General features: G+C 32.7%; 1 protein-coding gene and 1 long non-coding RNA gene across 4 annotated transcripts; both read left to right on the top strand.

Annotated features, from left to right (window-relative positions):
• The first annotated feature begins 1269 nt into the window (after positions 1 to 1269).
• LOC111700735 (zinc finger protein draculin) lies at positions 1270 to 6028 on the top strand. Of its 3 annotated transcripts, XM_023471759.1 has the most exons (6): positions 1271 to 1363; positions 1544 to 1588; positions 2180 to 2341; positions 2899 to 3150; positions 4618 to 4716; positions 5242 to 6028. In XM_023471759.1, exons 1-6 carry the CDS (start codon positions 1311 to 1313, stop codon positions 5669 to 5671), a joined length of 1041 nt encoding a protein of 346 aa, XP_023327527.1. In that variant the 5' UTR covers positions 1271 to 1310; the 3' UTR covers positions 5672 to 6028. The 3 variants fall into 3 exon arrangements, with proteins under 3 accessions (XP_023327529.1, XP_023327527.1, XP_023327528.1); XM_023471761.1 differs by lacking the exon at positions 2899 to 3150 and having other exon boundaries at positions 1270 to 1363; XM_023471760.1 differs by lacking the exon at positions 4618 to 4716.
• Positions 6029 to 8260: 2232 nt separating this feature from the next.
• On the top strand, positions 8261 to 13620 carry LOC111700734 (uncharacterized). Its single transcript, XR_002765041.1, has 4 exons — positions 8261 to 8522; positions 9173 to 9294; positions 11121 to 11195; positions 13526 to 13620. It is a non-coding gene; the product is annotated as an uncharacterized LOC111700734 (long non-coding RNA).
• Positions 13621 to 14288: the final 668 nt, after the last annotated feature.

The following is a 14288-nucleotide window of genomic DNA, read 5'->3' as shown; positions in this document are numbered from 1 at the left end:
GGAGAGTTAATACTTAAGCTCCAGGATGGATCAGTTTCATCATAATCAGAACATGTATCATCCAAACATCCAAATCCATCCTGGAATGGCGAATCCAACGAATTTAAGTATTGCAAACGAACTAATCAGAGCTTCAGCAAACGAATATATGCGAGCTATGGCCGCCAGTGGTAATATGAACACAATTTCTAACGAACAAATGGCAGCAGCGGCTAATGAACAAATGCGCGTAAGTGCGGCGAATGAACAAATGCGAGCGGCCGCAGAAAACGAACAAATGAGAGCAGCCGCTAACGAACAAATGAGAGTGGCTGCTAATGAGCAAATGCGGGTTGCTGCGACCAACGACCAAATGAGAGCATCAAATGATCAAATGCGAACAGCTGCTGCCAACCAGCAGCAAATGAGAGCAGCGGTTGAAAATGAACAGATGAGAGCAGCGGCTGCCAACGAACAAATGAGAGCAGCTGCAAATGATCAAATGCGAGCTGCTGCAAATGATCAAATGAGGACTGTTCCCAACGACCAAATGAGAGTGGGTCATCAATTGCAAATGTTGGGCGCAGCAACCAACCTACCGACTAACCTACAGACCAACCCTTCATACTCAGAGCTTACTAGAATGTTGCCAAGAGAAAATACAGGTAATTGAAAAAAAAAATTCCAGATATTTTCATTAAAGGGACTATCGGTATAATTTTAAGTGACCTTTTAACCTTTTCTGAGTAAAACTAATTGTAAAATTGCATCTAAATATGCATATATTTTGATTTTTTTTCTCATAAATATATATTTTGATTGTTTCTTCTGTGCCGAGACAAGAATAAAACAATAAAATTAAGAATTGACATTAATATCAGTTTTTCCTTTCTTCCCCTGTTTTACTAAGATTAAGGTTTAGAGGGTCCTTTTTAGTTTTTTTCCCCACAAATTCCCCTATCTTAAAATTTAGCAGTATAATTAAATCAAGACTGGTTCTGTCATTTCATTTTTGTTCTAGACCCCCCCCCCCACCTCTCCCTCTGAAAAATAGCCCCTCCCATGATTATATTATTTCAGGTTTAGTAAGGTAAAAGGGAATGCAAGTAATTTAACTTCATGTGACCTTCCATACAAGGACGTCACTGTCAGTATCCGATTTACATTAGTTTTTACTCAAAAATATTCAATTTTAAAACTTTTCCTCTAGAGTAACGAAAATCATCCGAGGGGGGGGGGATTCTTGAAAATAAATACTAAACTGTTCATTCTGTTATTTACTTTTTAATGTTTACGTTTGAATAATTTTTTTTTAGGTGGTTGGTGACAAAATGGTTTTACCTTCAGGGGTTACCATCAACAAAATACTTCATACATGCGACAGGGATTAAAATTATTAAAAAAATGATCTGTCTGTTTTTTATGACAATCGACAACCCTTAAAATGATTTGACAAGGAAAAACAAAAATTTAGATTTTTTGTTTGTTTTTTAAATAAAAGAAAAAAATCTATAAATTATCAATTTTGGTTATTATTGAAATTTTGACTTGAATTTTAATCTAGATGCCCGTTTCAAGCTGCTAAGAAAAGTAAAATTATTCAGCATAGGTAACGTATTTTTAATTTTGACGATAAAATTAATGCTAAAATGGAGATTACGATTAAAGATTTTTTGATTAAATAATGACAAACAAAAAAATTTTATTCGAAACTCTTAAATTAAACAGACTATTATTTTGATGGAAAACGGTTCAAATGTTTAACAAACAAAAGGGATTTTTATCAACAATGAAAGTAGTTTTTTTTGCTCTTAAAAAATTCAAAACCAGTTTTGGGATTTCACTTCTGCAAGATTGTGTAATAATTGAAGAAATAATTGATAAGCATAAATATTAAAGAGAATCTTGACGTAATTTTTATTGTTCTCCTATCAAAAACATTTGTATGTTTGATTCATAACGATACACTTTTAAGTCTTTTCTGTAAAGAAACGTATTGAATTCAGACTTTAAATGAAGAATCTCTTTTAATCGACAGAGCCTTAAAATGTTTAATATCAAATACCATATCTGATGTTTTTGTTGCCACCTATCTGATAATCGAGCTCCACCGGGGTTTCTTTTGCATTTTTTGGCGGTTTTTTTTTAAAGAAAAGTTTATTAAATAATTTCAACTCGTTATATTATCTCTTGTGTTCAGACTGGTTGTCCACAGTACGCTGAGCCCCTACGTGTCAAATGTGCCGAGTAAAGCCCACCGTGCTATAAACCCCCCTCTCCTCCCATGTGACAAGTGTGAATACTCAACCCCAAGATCAGATCGACTCAATGAACACAAGAAAATGGTTCATGAAGGCGTTCGGTGAGATTTTTATTAGATTTTTGCGTTTAGTTAAACATTTTTTCTTAACGTACTCTTACAGCTTTTTTTGTTAACTCATTTTAAGAGATTGCTTTATACATCTCAACAAACAAGCAGTTACACTGGGCTGCATTGCATTGTGATATTTGGTTCATTTTATAAATCGGCTAAAATTGGGTTAAATCAAGTCGTTTTGTAATTTCTTAAAAAAATTTAAAACATTTAAAAATATTTCCCACTTTCTTCCAGTAGATCTTTCTGTATGATTTAGAAATTGTTGCATGATTAAATTAGAAGTTAGATTTTCAATAATATCATTTTACTCTTTAAAATATCCGACTGAAATACGTTAGTGATAAATATAGAACATATCGTCGCAGAATTTCCGAAACACCAAGACACATCAAAAATTCTTCCCGCCATTTTCCTCAAAAACAAAGTTCGCGCCATTTTCCTGGAAGACGGTCGGCACAATTTTTCAAAACTCAACTTTTGCGGATTTTAGCTGAAAATTTCGACGATTAAACACCGCACCGCAATGAATTGTGTGTTTTCAGGCACCACTGTGACCAATGTGACTTTTCGACGCCACGCCGAGAGAAGTTGACAACACACAAGATGGTCACACACGAGGGTGTACGTTTCACATGTGAACTTTGCAACTTCTCGGCAATTAGAATGGACAAACTAACTCATCACAGGAACTCTGTACATATAGGGATTCGGTACCCTTGTGATATATGTGGTTTCAGCAGTACACGGAAGGATAAATTGAAACAGCATGTACAGAGTGTGCATGAGAGAATAAGGTACCCCTGTAGTTTATGTGACCATCTGTCGGTAAGAAAGGATAAACTACGGGAGCACACTCTTGTTGTACATCACGGTTTCAAATATAAATGTGATATGTGCACAGAAGAGTTTATACGCCCGGAAAAACTAAAGCATCACAAGAAGATTCATGTTCCCTTCCTTACACTTAACTAAGATTAAACTTTGATGTAATCAACATTTTTACAGAAAATAAAAGTTACAAACAATTCGTTTTTTTTCAGTTTATTTTTCAGATGTAAGTTAATCGGATTTCTGTGTTAGATGCAATAGTTTGTATTTTAATCCTTTCTTACCGCTCTTGTCAACTAGGGGTGTTAATTTTACTGTAAATAATCTTTGGCTTTTTCAGAAAATATTAAAAATTCAAAAAAGTGTCGAAAAGATGGCAAAGAAAGTTTGTATTACTAATACTTTAATTTTATAATTCTTATATCTTTGCAACCCGTCAATCTTTGATATTTCAACTGCTAGATGAAATAAACCAAAAATTTAGTATTAAAGGTTTACACCATCAGGTTGCAAAGCTAAAAGGATTAGAATATTTGACTTTGAACAAAGTTTTTGGTTCCGTAAAATTAACACCTTGTTCTTTGACAAGAAAAATGTAAATCATTTTCATGTCATGGGTTTTGGTGGATTTTACGTGTATATTGATATACGCCATTTTCTTGGAACTTCTTCAGGAGATTAACACGTGATCAAAATGGCGGGAAGTTTGGTGTTCACCCTCAAAATAGAGATATCGCGACGATACCGGAAATTGTGGATTTTTTTGTGTTTGATGAATAAAAAAGTATTTACCGATGTAATGAAATCGACCAATTTCCCGGATATATAGTTTTCTTAGTGTTCACTTTTTGTTTTCTTTAATTTCTTCTAAGTCTGTCTTTCTCGTCTTTCTATTCGATTAATTTTTTTTACTGCTTGCTTGGTTCATTTCAATGTTCCATAAATATAACATGTCAAAAGTTATAAATTCAGAGTTATAAAGATCTATATTTTAATGAAATTTTGTTCATGTAGTTTGTGTTACTTAAAAACGCAACCCTTAAAACATGACTTCTTTATCTTTTTTGTATTTAAGATTAAAATCGATGAATGGTTATTAGTTTTTGAATTGAATTGCGGGGCATATATGTATTTAATACCATTCCTTAGCAGTCTTAAAAGATATATTCAAGCAATAACAATTCATAGATAAGGTTCAGCTTTGAGCAAGACCTGTTTAGGATAAATTTGGGAATTGGAATTTCTTTATTCATCTAGAATAAAAACGCTGATGATAATTAGCTCTACATTGAGTCTTCTAAATTTAATTCATTACTTATCTTAGATTGCAAGAAAATGGACACACATTTTTAGAATTTTCCTCCTAAAATTGCACAGTTTTTCATTCTCGTTTATATTGGTGTCCGGGCATTAATTTTCTTCTTGTATCCTAGTCCCGTGAAGAAGAACCTACCCTGTAACCAATGCGAGTTTGTTGCGCAGCGTCAGGATCGATTGAACGAACATAGGAAGGTTGTACATGAAGGTTTCAGGTGCGTACCATGTACACTGTACACTGTACATGAGACTTTTTCTACGTTCAAGAATCACTTTTTGACTTATATTAATTCCTCGATAATTTCCAAGAAAATGTAGTATAGTTAGGATAAAAAGTACTATCCTAAAACCGCGCATTTTTTTAATGATCGTAAAATTCATTTAACTAACCGTTGAGACTCATAAATCATGGGGCTATAACGACGACCAAAAATAGAGTTCAATCAAATTCTTTAGAATTTCTATTTTGCTGTAAACCATGATTTATGAGACTCGGTTTTCACTTAAAGGGAATATTTACGAAACATAAAAGGGTTTGATAGCATTTAGAATGAATCAATAAATCAATCGTACCATTTTCCTTTCAACTTGATGCACGCTCAGAGCAGAACTTACTGAAATTGGGTTAAAAAATGAAAATGTACCAATTGAGGTTTGATTCAATTCTTGTTCATTATTCACCCGGTTTCCGTTCTCGCGAACGTTCCCTTTGAATATAAATTAATTTTAAATAATTTTAGACATAATTGTGACCAGTGTGATTTCTCCTCCCCCCGGAAGGATAAATTATCAACTCACAAGATGGTTATTCACGAGGGTATTAGGTTCACGTGTGATCTCTGCAACTTTTCAGCCATCAGAATGGACAAACTAACTCATCACAGAAACTCTATTCACATGGGGGTTCGGTATCCATGTGATCTCTGCGTGTTCAGCACGACGAGAAAGGACAGACTAAAGCAACACATTGAGAGTATTCATGAAAAGATCAGATATCCCTGTGATACGTGTGGATATCAGGCGGTGAGGAAGGATAAACTAAAAGAGCACATTATGGTCGTGCATCACGGCTTTAAGTTTCGATGTGCCTTATGCGGAGAGGAGTTTTTGCGACAGGATAAATTAACAAAGCACAAGAAAACTCATAATACACAGCTGTTGTTGCTTTAACTAACAAATGTCCTGGAAATATTCAAAGATTCCCGATAAACATGAGGTTTTCGTGACGATTATGAAAATTTTCGATTTTAGGCTATTCCGGGTTGTTGTTATTTTTAAAAATAAAGACAAATATCGCATGTTTCTCCAATTTTGTTTTACCTACCAAGGAATTCAGTATATGCCACAAACTTGAATGTTCTAATCCATATAGACTTAAACTTAGATTTAACTGAATTGATAAGAAAATCAGAGCTTGTGGTAAAAATGGGATTAAATTCTGAATATTACCACCCGTTCAAAAGGTAGAAATGAGATATATTATAAAATATTAATTTTACAGTCAATTCATAAAAAGTTTTTATCAGCGTCGCTAATATTTCGTTTTTTCTATGGACTCACTTCAGTGACTTTACAGATCTCCAGATAGATTGTCAAAAACTTAAAATTGTATTTTGAAAATACAAAAAAAAGATGAAAATGGAATTGAAGATTTTCCTTACTTTTCAACAACCTTATTGATATATGTTCAATCGGTTAATTTGTGAACATTGAATCTTGAACAATTGTTAAATTTTGTTTCATTAACAGTTTACACTCTTTTCCCCTTTTTATTTCAATTTTTTTTGGTCTTAGTTCATGCATTATTAAAGAAGAAAGAAAGAAATTAATGCTATTTGTTAGAAAATAAAAATGAATAGTAAATAACCTTGAAACTTTATATAAATATAAATATTATTGACAATTTGTGTAAATATACATTTTTATGATATTCTTCTAATTTTTTTTTGTTGAAAAGTTCGTTTTATGGCCTGTCATTGACAAATAAGTTGTTTATGTTCCTATTAAAAACAATTGAGACATTTATAATTGAAATCTCTAAAAATTCCTAATATCTCCCTGTAAGACAGCCCACATTTTGGAAATATTGGTCTAGGGGAGATTTGTGATTATGTTTCAAGAATCATAAGAGCGTCCCATATCATATTAGATTATCCTCAAGCTTTAACGCCAAAACACGCACACATAATACTCAAAAAACCGAGTATTTTCTGCAAGACAACTTTTATAGAAACCTTCTACATTTTTAAAAATGATTTATTGTTTTTAATTTTCTGATGTAAGTTCCTAAAATCACAATTTTGAGTTATACACGATCTAATATGATGAAGGACACCCTGTACGTACATGTTCAAGTAAGTTTTACAAATGAATGCCGCCCACTGTCATGTTTCGTGGGAGACCCTGTATATTGTGTATGCACTATATATGCAGCACAAATACTGGATTACAGTGAAATAAAAAATGAAAAAAGTGTTGCTAATAATAAAGATAATGATGTTAATTGTAATGATAATAATAATGATATTGGTTATGGAAATTATAATAGTTGTATATTAACAATGATATAAATCATAATATCGGTAATGATACTTCAAAACAAAACATTTTTCATTATTGTTGGTAGAATGTGACTTAGCCTGTGGTCCAAAAATGCAAAGCCAAAACACAGCATTGAAGGGGAGAGTTAATACTTAGGTTAAATAATTCAGGGGACTTTAGTTCCAAAGCCAACACTTGGCCCATTTTTAACACTTGAGTGTTAGAAATGGGCACAAATTGAATGACTTGTTTTTTAGGATCCCAACCCATATCCAGAGTAAAAGTCGATAGTTAAAACTATAACCAACATTTTATTAAGCATGACGAGGACAACAATTCTCAATTTAAAACTATTTTCTGGAATCAAAGTTAAAAAAGGAGTTCTTTTTATATCAAAACCCATGACCGTTTTCAAGACAATATCAGGTTTTCCATTTTCGAATATATCCTGAATTTGAATCATTGTCGCGTTTTCGAGACTAACCCACTTTCCCGTTTTTGAGTATAATCCTCAATTCAGAATAGAATTCATTTTGATAACTTACAAAGTGAATCAATGAAAGTAAAAATTATCCAATCAAGACTAAATTAACTGCAAAATTATTTCTTATACTTAATTTCCCCATTTTATTTTTTAAATAAGAGAATAAAGTTTATTTAATTTCCCGCATTCTAAATAAACTATCGGATTTCTTATTAAGTTATGATTTCTAGTATATATTGTAGGAACCAAATAATATTAAAATATTGATTTCTCAATGCTGTAATTATTATTAAATTATAAAAGAAAAGTTTTTTTTTTTACATTTTACCTTGTCAAAAAATCTTGTTTGTTATGAAAGTGTGTAAATGCTTCAAAACTGACATTGATATGAATTCGAGTAATTGTCTCAAAACCAGGATAACGCGAAAACGCGACATGAGCTAAAATGCGGTAATTGTTTCAAAATAGGGATATGTTCGAAAATGAAAACCAATATCATCAAAAACTAATTCTCACACCTTATTTTTAGTTTAAAGTTGCCTTGTTTTAATATATTGTTTTTGCCATTTTGTATAAATATATATACTCGTTTTACTCGTCTTGGATTTTAAGATACACTCAAAGATTTGACCGATTTCTAACACTCAGTGTTAGAAATGGGCCAGGTGTTAGTTTTGGAACTAATTTCCCCTGGAAATACAAAATATTAAGAAATAAAATAAGAAAACTGAGTCAATTCATATTCATTCTTCAGATGACTTGACAAGCTAAAATGGGAGAACTAGTCAGCTACTTGAAGACATGCATGGTGTATGCCAGCATACCGTTGATGTACCTGGGAATTAGCATGCTGAAGCTAGCCTACCTCGTAGCTCCGCATGTCGTACTGAAAGGTGTTAAAAACATGAGTAATCGTTTGCCCGGAATGGAGAAAATATTGCAGAATGCTGAATCGGCCGCTGATGTCAATTTTTTTTCTCCAACGAATATATCAAGGTGATCAATCTCAAAAAATAAAATATTTTAAAAACAAACAAGCAATCAAAATGTTTCTTGGATAAAAAATATTATTTTATTAAATCTTCAAAACATTTTCTTAGATCTGTTTTTTAATGAAACTAATTTTATTAACTATTTACCCTAAAAAGTCCCACTACTATTATTTGATAAGATTTTGAAGAAAGCAATTGAGTCTTTGCTGAAATCTTTGCAACCCAAAGTCGTAAACCTTAGATAATTAAAATTTTGAATTCTAATATATCAAATAATCAAAGTTTAAAATATCAAAGGTATACACCATCAGGTTGCAAAGATTTAGGGATTAGAAAATTTGAGCTTGTGACAAAGCCTCAAATCATTAAGAATGCACATGACGTCATTGAAGTAACATAAAATAGAAAGAAAAGAAAGAATATATAAAACTGCACTTATTTCACTTCAAACTTTGACACTTTAGTCTATTTTTAACCCCATATTTGGAATATTTTATCTAAAACATTGAAAATCGCAATGTCACGTGAATACGACTGTTCTAAATGTATTTATAGCGTATATGTGGATTCTCCACCTCTACTCTGTTTGTTGTTTGGGTCCAACTATAAACTGATCAATATCTATTTTGAAAATCAGAAAACATTTTTTTTCAGGCGAATATAAAAACACTTCTGAACAACATCAATAAAACAGCAGCTGAAGGTCAACCTGCTGTTAACGTGAAGCTGGTCAACCCGGATAACGGAGCTCAAGTAAACATCCTGGATTATGCAAAGTAAATGTTATCTTTTTTTTATCTTCTACTAACTGGAGTGCCCGGCGTTGCCCGTGGAATTAAAAACAAAGAATTAAAAAAAAAGATTTAGCCTTTGATAATCCCTCGTGTACCCATGGATTTCTTAAAAAAATTTCATTTAATTCGGTCCTGCTGTTTGGCCAGCTATAGCTGACATTTGTATACATATATTTGAGCAAAGAGCTTTTCTTTCATAGACAAAATAATGCTCTTTACTTATTTATTTGTTCGTTATAGTTGGTCAAGTTGGCTGACATTTTTTTGAGGGAACCCTTGGGGTGACATATAAACTCCAGCTAGTTCGTTCTTAGATTTCAAAACAAGTTTTCCATAATTAAAGGGATTGTCGTTGTAATTTCAAGTGACCTTTTATTTAGAGAGGAACATGGCCGATTCACAACGGATTTAAACCCTTATCGGATTAATTATGTGGAAGGGATCGTCGATGTTATGCCACATTTTAAATTCAGATAATTTTCTTTAATTGGATCTGCAGAAGGAAGTCACTTTGTAAAGAAACCGAAACGGAAAATAACGAATTTTTAAAGAGGTAATCATGGATATCTGATTCATACTTGATCAGAATAAAAGCTTTAAAGGAAACCGTTGTGAATCCAACATGTCACTTTGAAAATAAATAGTCACTTAATAAAACGATCAAAAAGTTCAAGCTTAATTTTCATATTTTCTTTGACATTTTAGTCTAAAACTATTATTTGTTACTTATCTTGTCCTTTCTCATTTTTCAATTGGGCGGATGCAATAGCTGAACCAGGCTATTAAGAAGGACAAGATAATTAACAAATAATAGTTTTAGACTAATATGTCAAAAAAAAGCATAAAAATTAAGCTTGAACTTTTTGATCGTTTTTTTGTGAATAAAATTCTGCCAGAAACAATTCAGTTTAATTACTGCTTGGCATGGGGGTTCAAAACATCTGACATGTTTTACATTTAAAGTTAACGGAAATGTTGTCTATTTGTTTAATTCGTGAAATAAACCCTAAATTGTTTAGATACCTGTCCATTTTAGGGATAAAGTTTATTCAAGACCACCTTTTGAAATGCTCAAAAAAAGAAAAGAATGTTTGTTTCATGTTTGTTGGGTTCATTCAAATAAATGTCAAAAGTTTGATTATAACGTGTTTTTTTTTAAAAGATTTATCATGTAAAAATAATGATTTAATGAGAACTAAAAAGTCCAAAAACATCTCTTTTTAAACAAAAACTTTTGAATTCTTCAAGGGACCGTTCACTAGAAGGCTAAAATTTTGCATGCAGCCTCTAATTTTAGTCGTCTACATGGATCACGAAGAAAATTTGAGATCGGAGATCATTGATCTCCATGACTTCATAAAATATGGGAGAATACCACTTTTTTTCCTTCTAATTCACTTATTTCAAGTTAATCAGGCATGTTTTCACATTTTGGCTAACTCATACATCATGTGCTGATATTGACACATATATCCGACCTGCCTTCAATAACAACCTCTAAAAAGGTCAAAATATGAAATCAATGTAAATGGGTCATGTGAGGTATCAAATCATAGGTTTTTTGGTGTTCCGATTCCATTCTGAGAGCCCTGTTTAACCTCAGATGGTCCTGGAGGTCGTGACCTCCAAATATCAATGACCTCCGGAGGTCAAAATATGAAATCAATGAAAATAAGTCATGTGAGGTATCAAATCACAGGTTTTTTGGTGTTCCGATTCTATTCTGAAAATATGAAATCCACGAATATTTTAATGAATGTCGAGGAACAAAATTCGCGACCAGTCTCTTTAATAATGATTTTTTTTAGAGCTGGTCGTATCCTTGTTGTTAATTTTGGTTCCTGCACCTGACCCCCATTCATGGGCAGCCTCTCAAAGTTTAGGTAAATAAATTAAATATCAATACCATTACATGGACATTTTCATTATTTTTAAACTATCATAATTTTTGCAATATGTCATATTCCAGAACTTTGGAAGTATCTAAAGAATCTATAAAATGTCCTCTTGACAATTTTAAATGTTTTTATACGTTTGTACCTAAATTGTAAACATAAACAAATTATAGCCATGAAATATGCAGAGTAAAAAAGTAGATGTTAGTTCCACATAACCTATGTCGTCATATTAAAAACAGTATTACTTGTTTACTTGAAGAGGAACTTCTAAGGGATTATCTTGATCCAAGGAAGAAGTGTCAGCTTTACTGGTGACCCATACCATTTCCGAGAACAGAGGTTTGATAGATTATTTCATCAGGGTAGGGGCACTTGGCTCAAATACATGTTTTTAAACTGTTTGACATTTCTTGCATTTTTGATGCTTTCAGGTAGTGCATTCCACTGCTGAACTATTCTATTGGAGAAGAAGTGTTTTCTTATACCTAAATTGGGTCTGAAAGCTACTATACAAAGGGACTGTTCACTTGTTCTGGTTACTCTCCTTTTAGTGTCGCCATACAGCTCAAACCAAATCTTTCTGTCCACATCATCTATTCAATGTATGATTTTGAAGATTGGTGTATGTTTTCTCTCCTCCAGTGTAGTCAGACCAAGTTCTTTTACCCTTGTTAGATAATCGGTTTCTTGTAATCCATTAACCTGTTTTAGAGCTTTTTTCTGGACATTTTCTAACCTTTCAACATCTGAAGTTAACCAAGGATTCCAGACCATAGATAAAGATAGATTGCGCATAAGACGACATTTTCATCTTGAAAGATATAAATGTACAGAGATGTTTTAAAGATATTCCTATATATAGATTAACTAGGTCGGTTGTGAACATTGGCTGTTCTTATGTCATTGAGTACTTGTGGTGTACATGAGTTTTGTAGAGAGAAATTTAAGTTAGTTTAGTCCTTCTCATGTCCTTCTTCAGTTCTCGTCAATATGATATATTGCTCAGTGAAATATTGTTGTTCAAATAGTTCCATCCCCGGAGTTTTTTTACACTCTTAGTCAAGGAGATCGCCGCTAAGCTGAAAATCCTTCAGAGAGGTACTTGATAATATTACCTAAACAAGATAATATGAACAAGATAATATTACCTAAACAAGATAATATAAACAGGATAATATAAACTAGATAACCCCGCTTATCATTGAAGTACGCTTTGACCCCTGGCCCTAGAAGTATGAGTTCGCTGACTGTACAATTCTTGGTGATTTTGCGACATAAGCTATCTATGTTTATTTATTTATCTATGTTCCAGACTGAACAAGAGAACTCAAGATGAAGTCATACATATGTCTTAAACAGATTTATAGATGTAATTCTATCTCTATTGGTGAAAGCTCTCAGAATCTGGTTCAGAACAGCCGGCCATAGCTGTGTTTGCTGCTTTCTGTCACTGTATACTCGGTTTTTAATTATCATTCACTCCTATTCCTTTTCCTTTGTATCTGATTGGAATTTTTCCCCTCCAATGTGGTATTCATAGCGTGGATTATTTTTTCCCAAGTGAATAATTTTGCATTTACTCGCATTAAATTTCATCCCCCACTTGACTGACCTGTCCTAGAGGTTATTTAGAGCTGTTTGCATAAGAATTTCATCCTGAGCTGACTTGATTATCTTGGCTCTTTTAGAATCATCAGCAAACTTATTAATACAATCCAGGGTCTTCACTGCATCATCCAGGTCATTTATGAAGGTTCTAAAAGCTTTTGGGCCAAAAATGCTGCCTTGTGGGACTCCAGACTTCCCTGGCATCCACTCTGAGAGACTGTTCCCAACCTTTACTCTCTGTCTTCGATCTGTAAGCCAGTTTTGTATCCAACCAAGAATGTTTCCTGTTATTGACATTGATCTTATCTTCTCTAGCAACCTTAATTTGGCACTTTATCAAAAGCTTTTGTAAAGTTCAAGTAGACCATGTCAACAGGGTTTCCCCTGTCTACCTGATAAGTTACAAAATCAAAGAACTCCAATAAGTTTGTGGAGTATGATATGGCAACATTAAGATTTCTATTAAAAAGTTATTAGTATAATCTAAAATTTGTCTTTCGTGAATTAATATAATACTATATCAATTATAAATAACACAGACAAAATTATATCATATTTACATTGTTTCTTTCCCGAGCACCGGGGTACCCATTGTAAATCAAAATCTATAAATGGAGGTTAACTTTTAATTTATGTTTACAGTCCCTATAATGGGCACCTCGCTCCCCCCCCCGTCTTTTTTAAAATCTCAAGATTGTTATTTATAGCGGAACCAGAGCTAGATTTGAGAATATGGTGGATTTTATCACAGTTTATATTGAAGAAGCACATCCTAGCGATGAAGATCATTTCAAGGAGAATATAGATATTAAAACTCATCAGAATCTCCAGGTAATAACCAACCTATACAATCTTACATTGAACAACAGACTGAATCACTAACCCACTCAATACTACTAAAATAACAGACTGAATCACTAACCCACTCAATACTACTAAAATAACAGACTGAATCACTTACTCACTCAATACAACTAAAATAACAGACTGAATCACTAACCCAATCAATACTACTTAAATAACAGACTGGCTGAATCACTTACTCACAGGATTAAATGACTCGAGTAAATAAATCACTTAATCAATAACACACTGATTAAATAATTTACTTAATCTCACATTCACTTGACTGTATGACTAAATCACAAACTTACTGACTGCATGACTTACAATTAATTGATAAACTATTCATTACTCACTGACTAAATGACTTACTTAATCACATACTACAGGGTGTCCCAAAAAACATGGGAATTCAGTGACGATTTCGATATCGTCTTTGTTATGAATTAGCTTTGTAATACCTAATTTCAAAAGCCATAATATTATTATGTCTGCTAGAGTTTATTTTGTGAAAAGGGTAAAAGACTGTAATGATGAGTTTATAATGTCTCAGCAAGACGACCAAGTTTAGTTTACTCTATTGTATAATGTAATTTTCTTGTTTTACTAAGTACAACCGTATGCAGT

Source organism: Eurytemora carolleeae, unplaced genomic scaffold (assembly GCF_000591075.1).
Source record: "Eurytemora carolleeae unplaced genomic scaffold, Eaff_2.0 scaffold415, whole genome shotgun sequence".
In the NCBI taxonomy this organism is placed as follows: domain Eukaryota; kingdom Metazoa; phylum Arthropoda; class Copepoda; order Calanoida; family Temoridae; genus Eurytemora; species Eurytemora carolleeae.
This window is presented reverse-complemented; position numbering and strand designations above follow the sequence as displayed.

What these genes read in the sequence shown, in the direction of transcription:
- LOC111700735 (XM_023471759.1), top strand. Translation starts at nt 1,311, where the DNA reads ATGGTTTTACCTTCAGGGGTTACCATCAACAAAATACTTCATACATGC. An exon ending in AGTAAAATTATTCAGCATAG is followed by an intron (nt 1,589 to 2,179) that starts GTAACGTATTTT and finishes TCTTGTGTTCAG; the next exon opens with ACTGGTTGTCCACAGTACGC. An exon ending in ATGGTTCATGAAGGCGTTCG is followed by an intron (nt 2,342 to 2,898) that starts GTGAGATTTTTA and finishes GTGTGTTTTCAG; the next exon opens with GCACCACTGTGACCAATGTG.